The sequence below is a fragment of the Phaenicophaeus curvirostris genome, chromosome 13, assembly GCF_032191515.1.
Source record: "Phaenicophaeus curvirostris isolate KB17595 chromosome 13, BPBGC_Pcur_1.0, whole genome shotgun sequence".
In the NCBI taxonomy this organism is placed as follows: domain Eukaryota; kingdom Metazoa; phylum Chordata; class Aves; order Cuculiformes; family Cuculidae; genus Phaenicophaeus; species Phaenicophaeus curvirostris.
Window position 1 is genome coordinate 11,630,649 of NC_091404.1, and position 22,095 is coordinate 11,652,743.

At 44.0% G+C, this 22,095-nt stretch overlaps 1 protein-coding gene across 2 annotated transcripts in view; it reads right to left on the reverse strand.

Moving 5' to 3' along the window:
* LOC138726010 (gamma-aminobutyric acid receptor subunit beta-4) overlaps positions 1-22,095 on the reverse strand; it is a 70,723-nt gene that overhangs the window by 35,647 nt on the left and 12,981 nt on the right. For both annotated transcript variants that reach the window (XM_069867362.1, XM_069867361.1), the window contains exon 3: positions 8,385-8,452. In XM_069867362.1, coding sequence (XP_069723463.1) covers positions 8,385-8,452 — 68 coding nt within the window. The remainder of the gene's footprint in view (positions 1-8,384; positions 8,453-22,095) is intronic.

Consider the following 22,095-nt stretch of genomic DNA (forward strand, 5'->3'; position numbering starts at 1 on the left):
TTCTGCAGTAATCCTCTCTAACGCTGCAGCACCGCTATTGAAACAGGTGGCAGTTTGGAACATTGATCTCAAATACAGACAGCTTTTTAATATATATATAAAAATATATATAAAGGCTGTGGGAGTTCTGCCTGTGTAAAAACCTGAATAAAAACTCAAGTAGGGAAAAAAAAGACATTTTTATCCTAGGCAAAGTTTTCTGCAGTAGCAATTCTAACTACTACAGGAATGCTGGGGTGCAAGCTGAAGTGGTTCATACCACTGCCATACAACACTGACATGTTCAGATCTAAAGATAACTTGGCACATACAGGAACAGATGGAGCACTGGAATACATAGCACTGTTCAGCAAAAGCATGCTGCAAAGTATAGCCACGGATTCTCATCCTCTCCTGCCATGGGGTGGAGCCACCTATGAAATGCAGAGTGAACTTAGCCTCTTCAGGGAGAGCACAGAAATGTTCTCATTTGGAAATTGCCTGGCAAGCATACAGGTGAACTCTGTGTCTCAGAACTGGAGCGGGGTTGAATCAGCCCTCCTGAGGCCTGAACATGTGATACCAGAGGACTTGCAGAGTTGCTCCTTAGGGATAATAGCGTTATGGAAAGATGCACAAATGGGAATCATTTGCAACAAGCATTGCTACCATATTTTATTCATGCTGCAAAACTCAAGGTCTAGGCTAGGAATCAGCCAGTCTACCCAACAGCTTTCCCATAATGAAGAATTTCTAGTTACGTAGACAAAGATCTTTCTGTAAACTCTCCTATTAAGATATTGTGTGAATACCACAAGATCCCTATGAAGTAACCAGCATGGTAGAATAGAAAGTCTCAGGGACAGTGTCATTCTGTACTCCAGCAGTTCACAGTCTTTCTTCAACTGAGAGTTTGTTTCAGCAAGGTTTCCACAGATCACTATCTACTGGTCCACGTCCATGGCAAAATCATGCAATTCAGCCAACAAAAAATATTTAATTCAAGGACAACATTAATGTTCAAAACATCAGAGCCCTTTAGCACAAGCATAGGAGACCACTTTATAGGGAACCAATAAAGCTGTCCTCTCTCACATGAGGACACCTCCAAGGAGTACAGTGATCTGGCAGGGCTGCTGCTTTGCCAGGCTTCTCTCTGCTACACACGCACCAAATCATCGAGACCTCTATCTCAGAAGGAATTGCTGGTGCTTTGTGCAAATCCTAGCTTTCAGCTGGCCATGGCATTTGAGGAGACTGTATGGTGATCTCTGGGTTGTTACTTAGCAACCTGACTCTAAGATGTAGTGAATTCACTGGGCTGTGTCTGCAGTCAAGCAGTACCAGGATGAAGGGCACAGTGAGAATTTTGTCATGGGAATAGGATAATCTGTGAAATATTATGCAAGACAGATAAGATTTTTCCCTTCTACAAGTTGCCATAAATGCAGTAGCTATTGACATATGAGTCACACTGACCTATTTTCTAGTTTTAATCCGGGACAATCTCTTTGCAACCAATTTCAAAACCAATGAATGGGGAGTACTTCAGGTCCCTTTCACAAGTTTGTTTTATTCTTAATTATTTTGTGTAAGAACCCTTCCTCTCCTGTAAGGGCATATCCCTGTCTTTTGGACAGAAAGGGAACCACTGCTTGTTTAAATTTGAGCATCCACTCCCCCATATCATCATATAGCAGAATGCTCCTGAGGCCAGATGCTTTGCTTGTCCTCATGCACTACATTAGTCCAAGGGATCTTTCAGCACCACCAGTGGGATTTCTGTTAAAGAAAAGCGTAATGTGGTGCAAGCAGATATGCGCATCTGATTCTCAACTGTATACATACTAGTAAAAGTCACCCTGAACCACAGCAGCTGCAGGATGTTACCACTGCAAGGACAAAGTAACCTCAAATCTAGCAATGGCAGATGAGATGAGTTCCCAACATCTGCTTTGCTGCAAAGATGTTTGCAAAGAACTTTCTAGGAGTTCAGTAGATTTCTACTCTTACAATCTATCTGTATGAGCCGCAGAGCGGGTCGTTTTACCTCCTGCATGCAAAAGAGACCAGCTCAAAGCTCATAAGTTTAGACCTGTTTGGAGGTTATTCTCCATCCTGCTACAACCATCTTTTACTTCTCCAAGCATCCTTCTAGCAGGAGGAAAAAGCATCAAGATGCTGTTGCTTTCCTTCAGCTAGCCAAGTGGTTGTGTGTTTACACACAATCTGCTTCCTACTGCCGGAGAAGCAGAGACATAAGAAGGCCACCAAAGTGATGACATGTAACTGATGGCAATGTGCACAGGACACTGCACACAACCATTGTGCAGGACTGCCCTGTGCATCCCTGGTAAGTCTCTCCTTCAGGAAAATACTGTTTCACAAGCACAGAACTGCCACTGCTTGACTTCCCAAGCAAACAGCCATCCAATGCATTGCAGCCCTGCACACCAGGACTTGAAATGATAATAGCTGCATGACCTAAGTTGTACTGAAGCAATCGTTGGCAGAAGAAGGTGCAGACACTTGCTGGCTCTGAAGAAATCTTCTCTCAGCTCTATGTTTGCAATACCCTAGTTTAAATCACAGCACACTGCATCCCCTACCCTGTGAAAAATCACATAACCTCTATCAGGGGTTATGCCAGCACCAGGTCCAGGGATATCTCCCTCTAAGTTAGAGCTGAACCATTCTTACCATGTCAGACTGGTAGGACCTGGCCCTTCTTCAGCACCGAGGATCCACAGTATCCCCTGCTACCAGCAACTTTACTGTCCCAGGAGCTACAGCAATCTAACAGGACTACAGCTCCTCCCATACCTTTACAGCACACCATCATTAGCTCAGCACCAAAGATACCTTTTAGTTTTACTATATTTTGTCAGTCTTCAATATTCAGCAGCCTTAAACACAAAGAGTCAATGTGCACACACACTCTCAGTTTAGATAACACAGCATCACAGGGCTGGAGACACCCTAGGCTACAGGGAAACATTTACAGCAGTAGCATGTCATGCCACACTTGTATCTCATAACCTTTAACTCCAGAACCCCCTAACTGTAGTATTTAAATATTTTAAACTTTACTTTTCCAAAACCTTTACATCTCCCATGAACAGTGAAAACTTCTTTGCCAAACAAGACAGCTTGTTTTTCAAGCAAAGTTCAGGAAGTTGGGAAATAGCAAAGATGATGGTTTCTTCCATAAACCCCAAGAGATCCAGAGCAGTACACCAGTGCAAGCACTGTCACTCTGACCAGATAGCAGCGTGGCACAGGTGATACAGGAGTAGGTGGTAACAAAGCAAAGCAGCAAGGGCAGCTTCGCCAAGCATCCTGCACCAAGCTCTAACCTAAATGCACAGCAGACTGCCCCACAGCAAATTGTATTGCTAATTCCACAGGCATCATTCCTTTAACAAGCATATTTCTGCAAACGTTTCTATTTGGAAGCCTTGTTCCTTGCACTAGTCCTCTACAACAATCCTTTCGTAACTTTTCAACTTGTCACCAGGTTTATAAAACTTTAAAGCTAGTGCTATAACAAACTGAAACAATGTTATTGCAGATGTAGGAGAGCATTTTAGGATGAATAAATTATAGAAGCCACAAAGAAATCACAACTGTAACGGCTGGATGCTCTGAGCCATCTACAGTGTGCAGATACACAGGAGGGAGCAGGTTTAGGACTGCACACATCATAGGGCAGGAAAATTGAAACATTATGAAGGATAACCACCTCTTATTTCAAATGCATACAAAGCTTCTGGTTGTTTTCCTCATTGAAATAGTTCATTAATGCTTGAAGGGAGCCTGAACTGTCTGGTACTAGAAAAATATGTCCCCAAAGACTACTTAGAAAGAGAGAAGGCTACAGTATTAGCCTCTAGTCCCCTCATGCAGTAAGTACAATATACCCTGACCAGGCGAGTCCTTAGCTATCTGGTGAAAGGACATGCAGGAGTGGGGAAGATTTCCAGCTCCCTCTGAAGCCATTGGTACTGGACACCATCAACTGAATCCACCAGAGCAGGGTAGTTGAACCAGTCCATTAAGATGATAGTGACTTTGGATAGCATTCAGGCCATGCACGACAGACCAAAACCTGCATCCTCCTCCAGCTGCAGATTGTATTCAGCTCCAGGCTGCCAGTGCTTGTCATTCTTCTGGGTCACAAATACTGCTAGTTTCTCCAGCAACTTGGGTACCACACTAAGAGGTCTGAACACAGTACTGTCCAAGTACCAATACACATCAACGACCACCTATAAATAGCTGAATGTTGTTCCATGCTTACTGAAATCCAACCCCTTGTAGCAAATTGGCATTTACCAGATACCTTAACCAGCCCATTTCCTTTGAGGAGAACTAGGAGGTACCATGCTTATATTCTTTGCAGATCATCTGAGCTGCTGAACATTAGTATGAAGACATTACTCTTTTCAGCCTGCCTTTAAATCCCCAAACTTGAAAATTTGTACAGGATACAAAAGGACTCCAACTAGGCCTTTCATCTTCATAGATCAGCACTTCCCAGAGGGTCTGCCAGCCAAATATGCCCTCCCCAATACCTATTTGGCCTGGCCTCTGCCATCATTTCCCAGGCATTTCAATTGATGTAACTGATCTTGGCTCAGCAAATAATCCTTCTAATCACTGACAAGAACAGAGGCTGCAGATCAGCGTTGCTTAGCAAGGCTAAGAAGTGTACACAGTAATAAAGCATTGCTCTAGCAAGTGAGCTTGAAAATACGGCTGACCACACAGGCAGTAGCTATGATAAACGAGAAAGTGCTTTTTTTATTTTTCTTAAAAAACAAAAAAAGACTGCAGTTTTGGTTCTTCATCACTGGGAGATCATTATAAAGCCAGCACTGTGCCTATGAACATACTGCATCCTGGCATGACTCCATCTTCTGCGCTGAAAAATGGCACAGTATCTGGACATGGCCCTCAAGGAGATGTAGATGTATAAACTTTGTGCAGCAGGGCACCGGAAAACACAGCATATATAGGCAGCTGCCAAGCATTCTGTATATCAGTGTCCAGGAACTTAGAGCATAAAGACATGACTGTGTTGCCTTTGCAAAGACCATTGTATCCTCTAGGACTGAAATGCCATGGTATCATCATTTTGGGAATGCAGTTCACATGGGAATGAAGGCAAAGAATGCTCATCAGATCATGGATGAAGCTGTGTTTCTCCACAGTACTGCATCCTGCTGGACTCCAGTGGAAAACTTTTTGAACCAAGCAAGAACTAGTCACCAACAGCACTTCTTCCCTACCATCACACACGTCCACAGACGCCAAGAGTCCCGATGATAGGCATGGGAGAGCTGGGGGATCTCCACAGCCTACCCAGCTCCAGCACCAGGGCCATTGTTCCCAAAAAGATGCCTGAGAATTAATTAATTATCCTACAAGGGGCAGTAAGTAATAACACTCCTTGTGGAACAATAGAAGCTATTTTGTTGCCATGACAACTCAGCTTCACTTGTGCGCTTTTAATTTATTCATTGCACAGTCCCTTTCCCAATAACACATGATGCCAAAAAATGTCTTGTTTTTCTTGTTATCCATGTCCAGAGCAGGGGTAGGACACAGCCCTTTCCCGGGGGCATCTCACACACAGGAATGAAGCATATAAAATCCCTTCAGCCTGGGAACTTACATCACATGAGAGCTCTTCTGTTCCCTAAATGTTTGTTCTTTAAGATGATTCTGACTTTTTTAACCCTTTTTTGAAGCTGCCCATGCTCACCATGGTGCTTGTGGATCTCGAGTAGATTCCCACAAATAGTTTGTCTGCCATGTAGGAAGGATGGGCAGGAGGTTATGCTTGTCAAGTTGAACAGAGAGCCAGGAGGGATAATCAAAAGCCCAGAAGTGATATGCCTTTGCAGTATCAACAGGAGCAGGGCATGGACAGTGTCTGGTGCCCAGCCTGATTACAGCCATGCCACAACCATCAAAACAGTTAAAGTCCATCAATAGTGCTCCCCAAATTGTGCAAGATCCAGAGCAGCCTATAAATGAAGATGCATGCCGGGAAGCCTGCTCTCACATGCATCCCACAGATATTATTGCTGTGCTGTTTCTCTCCAGCCCCAAGTGCACACGTTTGCTTCATCCATCCTTGGGCAGTGGGAGGCAGGTCACTGCATAGTGAAGAGCATCACATTCCCACAGCGAAGACTGAACAGTGTTGCTAAGAGAACAGCTACTAGCCTAGGACAGAGCATGCCTGGCCACAGCTGCTCACAACAGGTGTATGACAAAGCACTTGATCAGCCTTTACAGTCCACAGACACATCTCCAGCAGGACCTTCATCCTGAACCAAGCCTCTACAGTGCTCAGCTGTCTTCTCAAGAATGCAGAGGAAGAGCAGGGAGGTTGTTACAGGTAAGCTGAGAATCAAATCCCTCGCTCGCTCCGTTATATTTGTGCAAGCTGGGGTCTTCAGCTACAGACCCAGACCCCAAATTCTTCATGTTACCTCTAACAAGGAAGCTGACAGCTGGTTCAGCACATTGGAAAATTCAGGTCCAAGTTCAGAACGGGGGAGGAGATGACTCAAAGTTGAGCTCTGCCCTGACAGGCAAGATAGATGGAACTAGGTTAAGCCATCTGGCTCTTCTAAGTTGAGCCTAACCTCAAGCACAGCTACCCAATGCTATGGGGACTTAGGTCCGCACCTGAATTTTGGGTTGTACACACTGTCCAGTGTCACTGTTACTAGACTGAGGTGTAACATGCCATGCAGATAATTACGGTAATGGTAGCATGATAGCAGAGTCTGCAAAAGAAACTGTTCCATAGCAGAACCTGAAGGTTCATGTTGGCCCTTTATCCTGGGTCGTAACAACATATGCATTCAGGATTTTCAAGCAGTTTGGAAACAAAGACAACCAGTCCTATTGTCTCGCCTTCTCCCCTTCCATGTAGCCAGTGGGCCAGAGAAACAGGTCAGGAGAGTCCAGAAACAGATAAATAGGACATTAGCATTGGGAGACTGAGGTTTTAATTTACATGAATGGCAAAAGCTCTAAACTGGCCTAGGATTTTTATGCATGGGTCAGGAACCAAGGAAAAGAACAGCTGCTGCCAGGAGGTCCCCATCAGCCTTTCACTTCTCTCAGCCTCTCAAAAAGCAGAGGAGTTTTGAGGAAAAGCCTTTGGGCAGAAGGGAGGAAGAAAAGGTAAGACAACAATCAGCACAATCCATGTGGTCTGCTAGGTGATAAGGTCTTCTGAGAGAGAGAGAGAGATAGCACAGGCCTGGATGTGTACCCAATCTATAACCAAAATTATTAACAAATTTCACCCCAAACCATTGCCCTCTGAGCTGATAATATTTTTCTTCTCAGCTGTATGAAAAACTCCAGTCTATTAATGCCACCCAAACCCAGATTTCCATTAGATGCCTCCCTTTCCAGTACAGATCTCCAAAGAAACACCAAGTTGCCACCAGCAAGCATTAAAAGCCACTAACTGTTTTTCAACTTGGTAGGTACAGGCTGCCCACCTCACCCAAAGCCACCACTGCTTTTGTGTCAAATGAAAAATACAGTTCACATCTACACTTCCAAGGCATAAGCATTAATGGCTCAGAGACACAGCTCTGCAACCAGCACAGAAGAATAAAGTATGAGAACATACTCCGGACAAAATGCCAGTAGCTCCAGAGATGCCAGCAGAGATCCTCAGTCCACATGTTCACAGATAACACCAGGGATACTTCACCATGCCAGTACAGACACTAAGTATACTAGAATTTAGCCCTCATTGGGATGTGAACTCCAGTCTTTCAGCATGTCCAACCACATCACGAGTACCACCAGCAGTGGTAGGTGTGTACCTCTGAGGTCCTATTTGCCACCAGTCCTGCTTTGCAAGTGCAGTTTCAGTGAGTTCAGGATTGTTCCAGACTGAGGCTGGGCTGAGGAGACAACTGAGAGGCAGTCCCAGTGATGCTGGCCACTCAGCAGTGGAAGGAGCAAGGCACACACTGAAATCAGTATGCTGAGAAAGAAATTTGGAAAAAACCCTCTTTTTTTATGTCCCAATTTAGTGTTTGATTTTCTTTTTCATCACACTACACATGTAGACAACATCCTTGAATTTATTATGCTCCTTAACATTCTGTGTCCAAATCTGTAGGAAAAAAATACTTCTTCAGTACCCGACAAATGTCAGTTTTCATCCAACAACTTCCCAGCTGCAGGAAGATCTGTAGTAGGAGGTGAAGGAAGCAGGGGTGTGACTACCCTGCTTTTCAGAAGCACACTCTCAGATCTCAGGCAGCTCCAAGAAGCCATTGTCTTGGAAACACATGTCAGTCAAAAATGAAAGAACAGCTTATCAGGCTTTTTAAAAAAAATAAAATGTACAAGCTTACCATGTTAACTTCAGAGATCTGGTCAATGCTGGAGATATGGATGCTCATTCCCACTGTGACAGGGTTACCTGAAACACAAATGCGCTGGGTTAGGACCATATTCACAGGCCCTCTTTCCTTATCTGCTATTAAGTAAATGCCTAGAAATGCGTGGATATAATTTGAAGCAGCCTCACATTCCCCAGCTATCAAGGATTTCCAAGTCACATGCTAAAATGATTAGAGAGAGTAGATTTCTCTAACATCCAGCCTTACAGACCTACCCCTAGGAGTAGTGCGGCCTAAGCTCAATTCTTTAATTCCTGGAAGTTAATTACCCCCTAGTTACACAATTATCTCTGGTTATTCCAAATAATGCCTTCAGAGACCATCAGCAGGCTCCCAGTGGGCTTGCACAAGGTGTTACTGATTGATCATATGAAGAACATACCAATCAAGCCCATGCAACACATGAGCAGGAAAGATACTCCAGCTCAGTCTGAAAACCTCAAGTGAATTTTAATACCCAAGATACCAGACAAGTACAAGGACCAGATCTATGAAGTGAGAAAGCAGCATTTATACAGAGCGTTTTCAAAGCAGAGCGATGCTTAGATAAGAGAACAGATTCCCCATTTAACCATTGGCATCAGAGCACAAGTTTCCCCAAATCATTTTGCTCGCAGTCACAGAGCTGTGGTAGATGACTGAGCACAGGTTTATTGGGAAATTCAGCTATTCCCTTACCCAGTGACCAAGCTATTCTCACGCTGCAGTAAGCGCCGCTGACTACAGTGCGCAAGACAAGCTTACGAAGAAACATCACACAAGGGCAGCCCAACCACACCTATTGCCCTCTCTTGCCCAAGTGCAGCAAGAACTGTATCACGACTTCCCACAAACCTGTAGAGTCAGGGCAGAAATCAGACATTTCAGATGTGTAGGCATCCCAGCTAGATCCAGACTTGTACCCAGTTCCACTTAAGCCCCTCTGACCATCAGCTGCCACAGCCAGGCAACAGGACAGTCCTTCAAGTAGGATTTAAGCCACATAAAACAATTTGCAGAAATACACACATCTGCTAACAAAACCAGCAGAAAACTTCCTGTAGATTGAGATGGAGTTTGCGTGCTATCCCTCTCTCGTCACTCCCCAGCCCCAAAGCCAGAGCATAAACCCAATTCCACCACAAGCAAAGCCCCTGTTCTTCCATGTGCAAGGTGGAAAATGATGCCTTGCAATGCAGTACTAGAAAGTGAATGCCAAGCAGTTACGTCACTGAAGGTATTAACTCTTCCATGGACTCACTAGTAGATCTAAGTGCTGAAATATTTACAGATAATCAAGAAATGGCTTAGAAAGTAATTAGAAGATTGGGGGAGAGGGGAGAACCACACAACTGGAAATGAAGTGATTTTTTTAATTATGTGTTACCAGAAGTAGGGAAGTAGTGTCATTAGGGCTGCCTTGTGATTGGGTGTGCTGTTAACCAAGACCCTCCACTGCAAATTAAGCAGCATTATCCTTTAATGGAATATGAACAACACTGAAAACATCAAAATCAACAACTGTAATTAGGCCCTGCTATGCAAATCTCCTTAAAGAGGCAGTGCTCTTCTCTAGCACTCCTGGCTCACTGTCATGGGTGCTGGAGGCAGGGGTGCTCTGGAGACCTCGCAGAGCCTCCAAACATCCCTACATAGGCACACTACTAGACACATCTTTGCTGTACCACTACATTCATCTTTCACAAGGGAATCGGGTGGGGGGAAAAAAACAGGAGTTGCTCTAGGGAGAACCAATTCACCTCTGTCCTCCCATGCACCAGAGGCTGACAGTGGCAGAGGAAGCCTTTGAAGGGTGTCTCACTTTGAAAGTTTGTCTTTTTTTTCCTGAAACCAGAGCCTTGTGATAGAAGACAGAGGAAGTCACTGGTGACTTGTGGATCTTAAAGACTGACTGGTTAGGGGAGGAAAGGCAAGGCCATGCATAGTGTTGCAGCAGAGCTGGGGAGAGAAGTCAGTTCCTGACTCCGGGGCCTTTCTGCAGTGTATTGCCGTTCCCTCCAAGAGCTGCCCAACCACCTGCTTTGCCTCCAGTCTGTCATCATCGGTGCTTGTATCACTGTGGTTGTGTGGCCTTCTTCAGTGCAAAAATCCTACTGTGTAGGAGACCCACTGAAAACACCAGGCTTGGTGGTTATAACAGGGGAGCACTGACCATGGTCATATACAAATATTTGTCAAATACAGAGTCCATCCAATCTAATCTATCTGTCTAGACATTTGTGCTGTGTTCATCACCATGGTATCTGAGTGCCTGAGGTCATGCAGTGACTCAGTGTCAGAGCAGTGGATAAGATCCAGGCTTCCCAACTCCCAGCTCCAAGATGAAAGCTGGAGTGGAAATCAGCCACGCTGCTCCCCATCAGCCTGTGCTCAGCTCCCATGCAGTCAGCAATGTTCCCTTGGCTGCCACAACCTCTACACCCCATATATTGAGGCAAGAAGGATGTTGCACTGCCCACTTGCAATCCCTGGAAGGTGCAGCCATCAGCCCACAGGCAGAAGCATCTCATTGTCTTACAAACCTGCCTTTAGTGGACCTAGCTTAGCTTGATCACAGCAAAGCCATTTCACTTCCTCCCTTCCTCCATCCCTACCACCAAGACTGGCTCATAATATCCTTAGGACAGGGAGATAGAAGAGCATGTACGCAGCCAACAGGAAAAAGCACGCCCTACCTTTTTCTACAGCCAAAGGAAAATCTAGACCAACTGGTGTCCAGCATTCAGGCTGCAAGTAGTATACAAAATAAACAAAGGACATCGATTCTGCCAATGTTAATAGCTTTAGGCAAGAGGGATACAAAAGTAGGGTATTTAAAATATGGAATAACGTCATCTGTAAATTTAAAAAGGCAAACTGCTGCATTTGTGGATCCGAGACAAGGCAAAATAAGCAAACCTGATATTAAAAGGTCCATGGTTTTATCTGTGACTTGTCAATGGGTGTAAAAACCCAGATGACCTCTCCTTAAAGAAAGAGATTATGCCTAGAAAACATTTGTAGGCAAAACCACAAGCGAGGGAGTGTGAGAAATTCTGTCACTTTCACCAGTGAACAGCACCCTCACACGTCCTCATTTCCCACCACCACTGGAGAAATCACTAACATTTTGTCCTGAAAGTAGTTTGAAGCCTGCAAAAACTGTACTCAGTCAGTTGGGAAGCAGACAAAAGAGTTATAATAAAACCTGTCCTTTTTCTGCAACTGATACTTGTCAAATATAAAAACAGCCAAGGTAGAGAACAAGTTGTGCTAATCTGCAACGTTTTCCCAGCAAACAGTTATTAAATTCACATTTTATTTAATAATACTTAAAAGCCCCAGAACCAAAAGCCATGTTGCTACAGAAGTAATTCTTATGCACAACTGCAGAGGAAAGGTTTTCTTTCCAAGATTATGTCTCCCTGCTCTACAGCCAGGGCATCTCTTCCAGATCTCAGCCTGGTACCTTGGCTGCAGAAAGCAGCAAAGACAATAGTACAAAGTTCAGTAACAGGCCTCCAGAGAATGGATACTCACTTGGGCAACTGCCCTGTGCTAAGGTCCAAGCTGTCCCCTCTCCACACTTACACAAGAAAATTAGACTAGAGCCAGCTTGGTGGGTCTCTTCCAACCTGGTTATTCTATGATTGGGTTTCTCTGCCATCAGATCTCCACGTGCAATACAGACACAGCCAAAAAGACTCAAGATCTGTGGGCAGATAAACAGAACTTTATATTATCATCCACTGAAGGCACACCATTTTTATGAACTACAGACAAGGCTGTGAGGAGTCTGGTTCATGCATTGCTGACCACGTGAACTTGGCAATGCTGGAAAAGCCAAGGCTTGCAGTTGCTAAGGAACAGGCATCAGCCTCAAACCTACCCTTTACCCTAAACTACAAAAACAAAGGCTCTAATAGGAATCTTGGGAGGTTGCACATCACACATCTTTCATGGAAACAGATTGGAGTTTCTTTAAACCACCAGAAATTCCACAGCTCCCCTGGACAATCTCCCTGTACTGAACTAAACAGTCTCTGCAGTGTAAGCGCAGTTTTGTCTCATCATTTCCTCCTAATGATAGTGAAAGAATAAATCAATCATCCTTTCTTAACAACAGCTTTTATGTGCTGAGAAACCATGACATCCCTCTCCCTCCCCCACCAATGCTGTCTTGCTTAGATTAAATGCACCTGATTTCTTCAGCCTTTCCTCAGAGGTCATGTTTTCTAAAGCTCTAACAATTAGTGCTGCTGTCCTCTGGCCTTTTGCCAATTTGTCTACATCTTTATTTTAAAGCATGGTATCTAGAAACCAGCCACTGAAGCAAAGACATGTCACTAGTACAGAGAAAAGAAAAAGGAGCCTCCCATGTACAGCATTCTCACAAAAACACAGAAGCCTCTCTAAACCCACTGCACCCATCCTGGGAGCTGCTCACTTTGTGTTAGAGGTTTGAGATGTCAAAAAGGGTAGCCTAGCTCTTGCCATTAGAATGCATCACATGCAGAAAGAGGGAGTACAGCACTGTCTCTTTTGGACAAGAGGGAAGATTATTCAAGACAGCTTTGTGCATGAGCCCCAGCGTTCCCTGCTTGTACCCTGCCTGTGGCATCACCAGTCTCTGAGATCCTTGCAGCAGCAGGAAAGCTGCTTTCAGTTGTTCTGCTGAGTAAACAAAGTCAACCAGAGAAAATGAGAGGTTTCAGCCACTAAACCTACACGTAGAACAGGTCTGTGTCTTACCCTGCAATGGTAAATATGCACAAGCATAAGACTATGTCCGTACAAAAAACTGCTCCTCATTCCCAGCTCTCCAGAAGCCAGAGGAGAGCAGTGGCACTAAAGCTTAGAAACAGCAGATCACAGGCATGGTTGCCCCGCACCAGCTGGTAGAACAGTTTCCACAAATGCAGGGCAATATAAACAGGCACGAGGAGGGCGAGGTTTGCTGATACATGTAGCTACAGGACTGCAGTGTCTTACATGCATTTTTATTGACCCCTATACCAAACAAGATCAGCAGTTAGGGTATTCTCAGGGTTGCCAAAGGCACAACCAGCACACAGACTGTAATTTCACTTCCCAGACTTTTCTTCAGTCTTATCCCTGCTTTCCTGCACAAAGGAGAACTGCTCACTATCTACTTGCTCTTCCTGCAGAAAATGGTTTGGCCAAGCCACTGCCTCTGCTTTGTTCACAGCATTGAACCTCAGGGCACCCCGGCTTTATGGTTACAACTTAAAACCACAACCCACGTCACTCCTACTCGCAGCAATGAGCTGGTTACAAAAGGGCTGACAGACATGGTTAGTTAGGAGGCAAGAGCTCCCAGGTAATTAGAGGTACAGAAGGCAGCACTTCCAGCACGAAGCTTGTCACTAACTTCTGCCTGGATGCAACCATACAATCTCTTAAGCAGTCACTCTCTCTCTCTCCAAAAACAGATACTCTTGAATAATTTTCAGCTGATGGACTAATTCATCCTGTCCAGACACTCAAATTGGCTCTGGAGGAATCTATGCCTAACATGCAGAACAGGGGAAATGGAAATGCTCCTGGGTTTCCACTACATAGGATTGTAAAAGGAGTTCACAAATTGTTTATCTACATAAAAGCTGTGCTCACAGATAAGGACCAAGGTTCTGCTACAGCAGTTAATAGGAGAACATCCAAAAGATGCCACCTCAGCAGACTACACACACCACCAAATCACAAAAGTTTCTCAACACTCATTTTCCTCTTGCTTTGTGTGTTTTTTGTTTGTTTGGGGTTTTTTTGGCCTAGGTACAGCATCAAGCAGAAAGTCATTGCTAATGTTGCTTCAGACACAAGAAAAGTTGATAATGTATCACGAAAGCAGAAATGTTTTGGGAACCACTTTCATCCAGCACCTCTGATTTGAGATGACACCTAGAAGTGCCAAGTTCAGCAGGGTCTCTTAAGAACGTACTTAAACTTTTCCAAAAAAATCTAGGTTTACTCATTAAACACTCTCCAACCCTTTTTCCACCTGCTTTTTTACTTTTATTCCTATGGCCTCTCCCCAGCCTGTAGCCAATACTGTGCACTAAGCTCGCCAGACTTAGCACAACAACCAAGAAAAAAAACTTCCAGAGGTTGATATCAAAGCTTTCACCCTATTCTCAGCAGGCTGTTCAATGACATCTGTTGGATTTAAAAGAGCAAAGCACACCATGATATGTTTTCAGCCACTGTTTTATGCTACCAGAAAGAGAGATGGTCTCTCGGCAAGTTAGCAAACAACATTGCCTTCTTGTCTGTGGAGAAACAGGGAGCACGAGGGACTTGCTTCTGATGAAGAATCTCTCCACTTAAAGCAAGTACAGCCTTTTGGAGCTGAAAGACAGGGCCCCAGTCACCAGAATACCTAGGAACGTCAATGCCTGCTACTTTTCCATGGATTCATTGTTCTGCAGGGGCAGGTGGTGTATCTGCCACGACAGATCCTCATGGAGATTGCAGCTGGTCTCCAAGAAGAAAGAAGTGTCTTCTGCCTGACAAGTTTCCTGCTTTTTGCCATATTTCTTTAGGGAGTGCTTGGCACTTTAAGGCACCGAGCTTGTGCACAGAACAAGATTGTGCCTAAACTCACTAGGCTTCTCATCCATCCCCATCAGACCAAACAGCAATACCCTGTGCAAGGAGGCTAATGAGGATTTCCTGGTTGTACCATTCTGTTCTTCTGGCAGGCTGGGTTTTCACCTGATCCAGTCAGTCAGCTGAGCTTGCACTATTCATTTAAGAAAGGAGAATACTAGGGATATAAAGAGAAATTAAAAGTTAGAACAAGCTCTCACCAAGATGGTGATTTTAAGGACTGCAGACAGATTTGAAGGTACATCTAATGGAGGGTACAACCATAGCATAGCTCTTGAGAAGACCTGTGCATGTCCAAACACTGAACAAATCAAGAGCTTCAGGAAGAGACAGGATTTTCTCCAAGCAAGCAATGAGGCCAATTCTTCAACAAGAAGTCAAGAGACATAGCACTTGCAGAACCAACCACTCAACTACTGCTATCCTGTGATGCTCTTTGCAAACACACAGGTTAACCTTGATAACAGCAGCCACATTTCCAGCATATTGTCAAATGAAGCTGTACTTTTAGATCTAAATAGATAAAGAGGATTTTCGCAAGCAAGCTGTGCCTGCTTGTGAGCCAGTGCTGAGGGATCTTTTTGGAGGAACAATGCTTTCCCAGTACAGATGTAGCACTCATTCTGGGACGGTTTTAGAGGAAGCAGAGAGCTAAGGAGCACAATCTGTGAGGCACAATGGATTACCTAATCTGTCTCATGGGTATTTTTAATGGATTTAGTAGGTATTAGAGTGGGATACTGCAAATATTCCATGGAAATGTGAAAGTGAGAGAGAACAATCAACTGGCTGCAAAAACAGTATAAAGGTTGTCCCAGAGGTATTGAAGGATTACAAAGGAAGCTAAATCAAGGTTGATTTTAAAAGATGCTGTTAGACAGCTACCCAAGCTGAATAAAAACAAGATTTGAAATCTACAAGTTTAAAAAATGGAACAAAACAGTAGACACCAAGCCTTACAGCATCTATACTACTGGTGGACTCAGTTCAACAAAGCACCTGTACACACACAGGGCTTTCAGCATTAAGAAAAGTCACTGATTACTCAGAATATTATCTTATCAGTCAGCCTGAACACTTCTCTGCACTCCCAGAGCCACCACTCTCCCCAGGTTGGGCAGGCTCAAAAGCCTTTGGTACCCTATTGCTCCTCATTTCCTAGCCCTCCACCTGTTACTCTGCTTTTTAAGGCAGATCTTCAGAAAGGTTTGCAAACAGATGTTAAGTATTTTAAACTCTGTAGATAAATGTGCAAAAGGGAGCAGGGTATTTATTCACATCTTTACAGCTTTCCACCAAGCACACTCACCACAAGCACCAGCACAGGCAGCTGACCCTCCTGCTTCATCTCCAGCTCACCAGGTTAGTCTCAGAGCAGACCCACTCTTAGGGTTCCTTCACAGCCTGGAAAATCCTCTTTACAGCACAGAAGGGTAGATCTGGTACTACAAGGCCCACAAATGCTAATAGATTTTTAAATAGGATTAGGGCTGAATTCTTGGGGCTGGTAACCCCCACAGCAGCCCAGGAAATAAAAGAGCATCAAACTACATAGGAAAGCCACAGCACCATCATCCTACCCATAGCCAAACAGCTCCCTCTCCCAGGGGTGGTGTTATATATGAGTGATCCCAACCCACCTCATCCTATCAGTGATGGCTGGGGACTGAAAACAAGATCTGACTGCCTAGGTTCCCACAGGATCCTCTGTCTTGCTCAGGTGAGGCTGCCAGGGTGGCACACAGGTGAGGGCATTTAACAATTTTTCCTGCACATCAGCTGGCAGCAGCTGAAATTTTTCCTATTGTGCCTATCAGTCTATCTCACTTCTCATCTGCTAACTCAGGGCACAAAGGTCCTGACCCACCTTCTCAGCTCTGGGCTTTTCTAGCACATTACCCATATTATCCATAAACATCTACTCTGTGGAGGAGCCTCTCTCTTCGTGCACTGGAAGTTCATTCCCCAAACAACTGTAGACCTGGCCTATACTTGAGTATGTGACCTGTCTGGGAAAACACTCTCGCACATTACCAAATCCTGAGCCATCTAATCCCCTTAGCTGAAAATGAGCCGAACTAAATTAATTTAAATGGGTTAACAGAAGCTTCTCCGTTCACATAAAATCCATTACTGTGTCTTGGAAGTATTTGTAACAACAACAAAATATCTGGACTTGTCATTTTTATCAAAGTGACAATAAGACGGTATTTCCCCCCTTTTCAATTTTTAATGAGTTAGTCACACTTCCTCATCACTGTTTACAGACTCTTGTCTTTAAAGGATACCACAGTATCTAATTCCTGGATTGAATCCAGTTGGTCACACACAGCATGCAGGGAAAAAAGAAAAGAAACAAGATGAACAGGTCAGGACACACTGGACTTGTACAGGTATTGAAATCAGGGCTGGGATAACCACTTAGCAGCAAAGGACAACTGTGCTGCAGCCCCTTTCCCACATCTCCATGAGACAATTTTTTGATGGTACTGGACATGGTTCATTGCCTCGCAACATAGGGCAAAGTTAACTCTTTGGGAGAGAAGGGAGAGAAGATTACTCTTTTCCTGAAATTCTGTCAAGTCCTTTGTGGACATATAGCCCTTGCCTGGTGCCCACCTTATCCTTCACAAAGGAGCCTGATATTAGGGCTTTTGTTAACACTGATTTCAGATGCCTCCCAACACTGCCTCCCTGTAACGCATATCCAGTCTTTTCCTTACTCTACATGGTGCTCAGGGGCAGAGTTTTGCCGTTGCATGATGCCCAAGGCTTATGCTAAGTGACAGTCATGACAATTTACAGTGCAGATATTGAAAAAAAGGAGGGAGTCAGGCCTGAAAATACAATGACATTCAACGTTGAAATAATGAGTCTGAGTTAGAAATCATGAGAAACAAAGAACACACACAAACAAGGCTGCCCCTTTCCAAATGTTATACTTGGGATTCTATGTTTTCATCTCCCAGTTTCTGAGTCTCTTGGGTGTGCATTGTTCAGGTTCTGCTTTTTCTCCACAGTATCAAGACAGAGGAAATCTAGCAAAAATCAGTGATGACTGGGAATTACAAGAGTTTTTTAGGGAAGAAGAATTCAAATTTGTAAATTGGTCACATTTGAAAGACTGACCCCTGTTTTGGTGTTTCCATCATTTCAGTAATGATCAGTTTGCAAAAGTGTCCTGGAAATTCAGCAGGGGCAAAAGTTACCAGGTTACATTTTACCCCAGCGCCTCTTATTAAGAGATAGAACTAACTGCCTTTTGTTCACCAAAATAGTTGCTTTCACTCAGGATGCATGGATGAGCGAATCTTGCAGAGCTTTTACATATATAATCTCCAGCAATTCATCAACATAATAATCACGCATTATTAACTTGAGTACTCATCAATTTTTTTTCTCTGGCTTCAAATACTAGCAAGGAGCTAGAGTGCAATAGGGAAGAAAAACATGTAGGGGAACTTATGATGAATGTTCTATTTTTGCTATGAAAGGAGGATAAGAAAAATCCAGCTCATAGCCTACCCTCTCCCTCACTTCCAAAAATTTCCTACCAAGCTGAGACCCTTCCCCAGAAGACAGCATATTGGGCTTCCCTGCAGAACTTCTCCCCAGCTGGAGGAGATTTTCTTCTTCAGGTGACAATATCCTACCAGTAAGCTCCCATCTACATCCTGTGTGGCCTCTTGGTGTGACAGCCTCTGATGTTACACCCAGAGCTTTGCCACCTGCAATGGGGAGCTGCCTTCTTTATTCATTCCCTTCTGAATTGCCCCCCAACCTGGCCTTTCCCATGGCACAAGTTTTCCCCAGCTTGGATGAGTTATCTGCTTTGGTCTCACCAGTGCAAAGCTCCTTAAAGAAAGAAGGCTGCAGGTGGATTTTCTCACTGTGATCAATGTGCAAAAGAACAGCAAGAAGAACGCCAGTAATCTGCCTGATATTTGAGGAGATGTATATGGAAATACTTCCAGATCAGAAAACCTGTCCTGGTCCTGCAGCACAGCTGCCATTACAACCTTTGGAAGAGGAAGGGGCAGTTTGGTGTTCTCACTTCTCAGCTGACTGATGGGCGTTGGTCCTAAATGCAAGCACGGCATGATGAACTGTCGTAGGAACCGTGTAAAGCATACTGGGTCATTGCTCTTGGGAGGGGTTGGTCTGCATAGTAGATAAAAGCCTACCACAGCCTTTAGTGGCTGAAATGACCTTGTAGGCTCAGAAAGCAGAGTCTCACACTAGGACAAGGAAGGCTCTGGTGTCCCTTCTTGATGACAGCCTATTGTGAGATTCATTACAGAAGCACAAGAGAGAAGGTTGAAACTAGTGCAATAGCCAGGACTCTTTTCCCACTTTTTCTGCTACGTGACAGGATTACACACAGTGAATATACTATCTGCCATTACAATTTTGAAATATTCAGCCAATGATCAAATTTTCAAAAGCTCAGTTTTTCTGAAAAGCACAGTGGGGAATGCCCTCCTGCTCCACCCACCAGCAGGGGAACCATTTGTGAACAAAACGCCCATTGCACGTGAGCACCTTTTCCATGGCTATATCTCTACCTCTACAGAAAGAAGTGGGCCCAACTGCCTGTCGCCTTTGGAGATTTCACAGGCTACTGCAGCTGAAGGAAAAGTCATGGTGTGGTGATCAAGCAATGGAACAGAGTGCTCAAGGTGCCTAGGTCTGTTCTCACGCATAAACAATAGCAGGAAGCAGAACATCCCAGTGCTATTCCTTGCATTGCCGTAGGTTTTCTGTGTCACCCCCAATAAGTTGTCCCCTTTTGGTGTAATATGGGCCTAACAGTGGCCCATCATCCCACAAGCGGTTGCGAAGATTTGTTAGTCAATATTTGTACAGCACAGAAGCCTTGCTGCTATCTGTCACACAGAGCCCGTAATACTACCTGAGAACAAATTATATTTGTGCATAATCAAAATCACATCCAGCTCAGCCCTGATTTGAGAATCCTTTTTGGCTGGTGATGATGTCCAGAGTAGAGAGAGCACAGCTTGATTTCCAGAGCCCAGGCTGAGCTGGCAGGTAGAAATATCTTGTTTTGACTGGTAAACTGAGCAAATTTGACATGGAAACCACTGAGGGAGAATAAATATGGAACAACAAGATGTAATTTTTACAGAGGTTCTTTTCTAACTATATCTGTACTCAGAGCCATCTCAGACTTGAAGTAAGAGGTTCTGAGGTCTGGGGAAGGAAATTCAAGCCATGCTAGGTTTGGCTGAGGCTCACCCCCGTCACAAGCACAAACATCTATAAGTGCACAATTACTTAAAAGCACTCCTCCTGTAGGACTGCAAAGAGCAGGAGAAGCAGGAAGGGGAGAGGGAAAAGATCAGAGAAGAAAAAGAGCTTTCAGCTCTGACACAGAACCAAGAATAAATGCCAAACCCAGAAGAATAGCCTGTAGGAACCCATGATCAGCGTTCTCCAAACCAGCCTGAAATTCATACCCTGCTCAAAGGAAATAGCAGCCCTCCTCCAGCCTGGGAAGAAGGGATGACTGAGAAGAGCTCTGTCGCTTTCCATTGAATGGGAACGGGTTAAATCACTGGATCTCCAGAATACCTGTTTATTTGACAGATATGTTCATGCCTTTGGGCTCCACTGTCCAACATTTCTCTTTCACACATATGTGATATGAATTCCTTTAATGGATTCTATGCCATCATTAAGCACACCATTTGTCTTGTCCACATTTCTAGTCATGTTTTAACAAGTGCATGATATTTCACATAAAATATCAAGATAAAAATAGACACTTAACAAACTCCACCAGGGGCTATCGGCAAGAATGGATCTTACAGTCTTCCACACCAAATGCTGTCACTACTGCTGAAGAACCACATTACATCACTTCAGCCTGACACTTTAGTAGCCTCCAACTTTTTTCTTTGATTCAGACATAGGTGAGAGAAGTAACATGCACACAGTCTTTCATGTAGCAGTAAAACTGCAGCATATCCCTTGCCTTTTATATTTCATGCTATGTGGGTTAAAAACATTTTTCTGCCTAACTGGGATATTGGGAGTCTTAGGAAATGAACAATGCAGATATGTAAAGCTGCTCTGATGAACAGCTCTAGGGCTGTGGGAATATATTTTGAGTAATCAAAAGGACTTGTACTAATGGGTTTTGCACTCTTTTTACATTTTGCTTTCAGTGACAGTCCCTTAAAGGCAAGTTTACCAGCAGGAATAGTCTCAGAAATAGTGAGTGTTATGTAGATGTTAGTCAAGGAGGAAGATGGATCTAGGTGAGATGACGAGCATCGTCCAGACTGGCTATAAACAACAATCCATTTTTAATCAGATAATTAATTAAGAAGCATTGGAATTTTTCTACTAATCTATAATTCAAATCTATTGTGTTTGGTTGTAAATGATCTATGCCTAAGAAGAGGCAAAATTCATGGAATAAATGCTTTGTTAAAATGATGATGGTGACTTTCTTTTACAGAGACATCTCAGAGCCCCTCACTAGCCGTGGTGTGCTACCTCTTATTAGCCATGTTGCACTACTGTGGATTAGCTCCAGCAGCCCCAGAAAATAGCTGTGTCAGGGGCCAAGTGGAGTTGCAAGGGAAGACTGCACCAACCAAAGGTGAAAAGGAAAGAGAAGGGCAACTAGATGAAATTATCCTACATGGGATTTGGCAAAGACATGACAATCAACATCATCTCTAGTTCCTGTGAAAGCATAGTGGCTTAATGGATGACAGCAAGACTTCATGTCCTCTACCAGATAACAAATCCAGAAAACAATGTTTGGTACTGCCAAAAGCACAGCTCTAGGGCAGACACATAGAGAATGATCAGAAACCTAAGTCCAGTTTAACTGTGGGCTGAGACTCAGAGGAACTCACCTTCATTTGTTGTATTCATCACACCACCCAAAGCTCCCTCCACAGCTTTGTGTTAGACCTTCCTGTCTCTGAAGGAGGATAACAAGGACTTTGTGGGGCCACAGATGAAGACACAAATATGTTCAACATGCAGCAATAAGTTTATAATCTCTACCACACACCGGAGG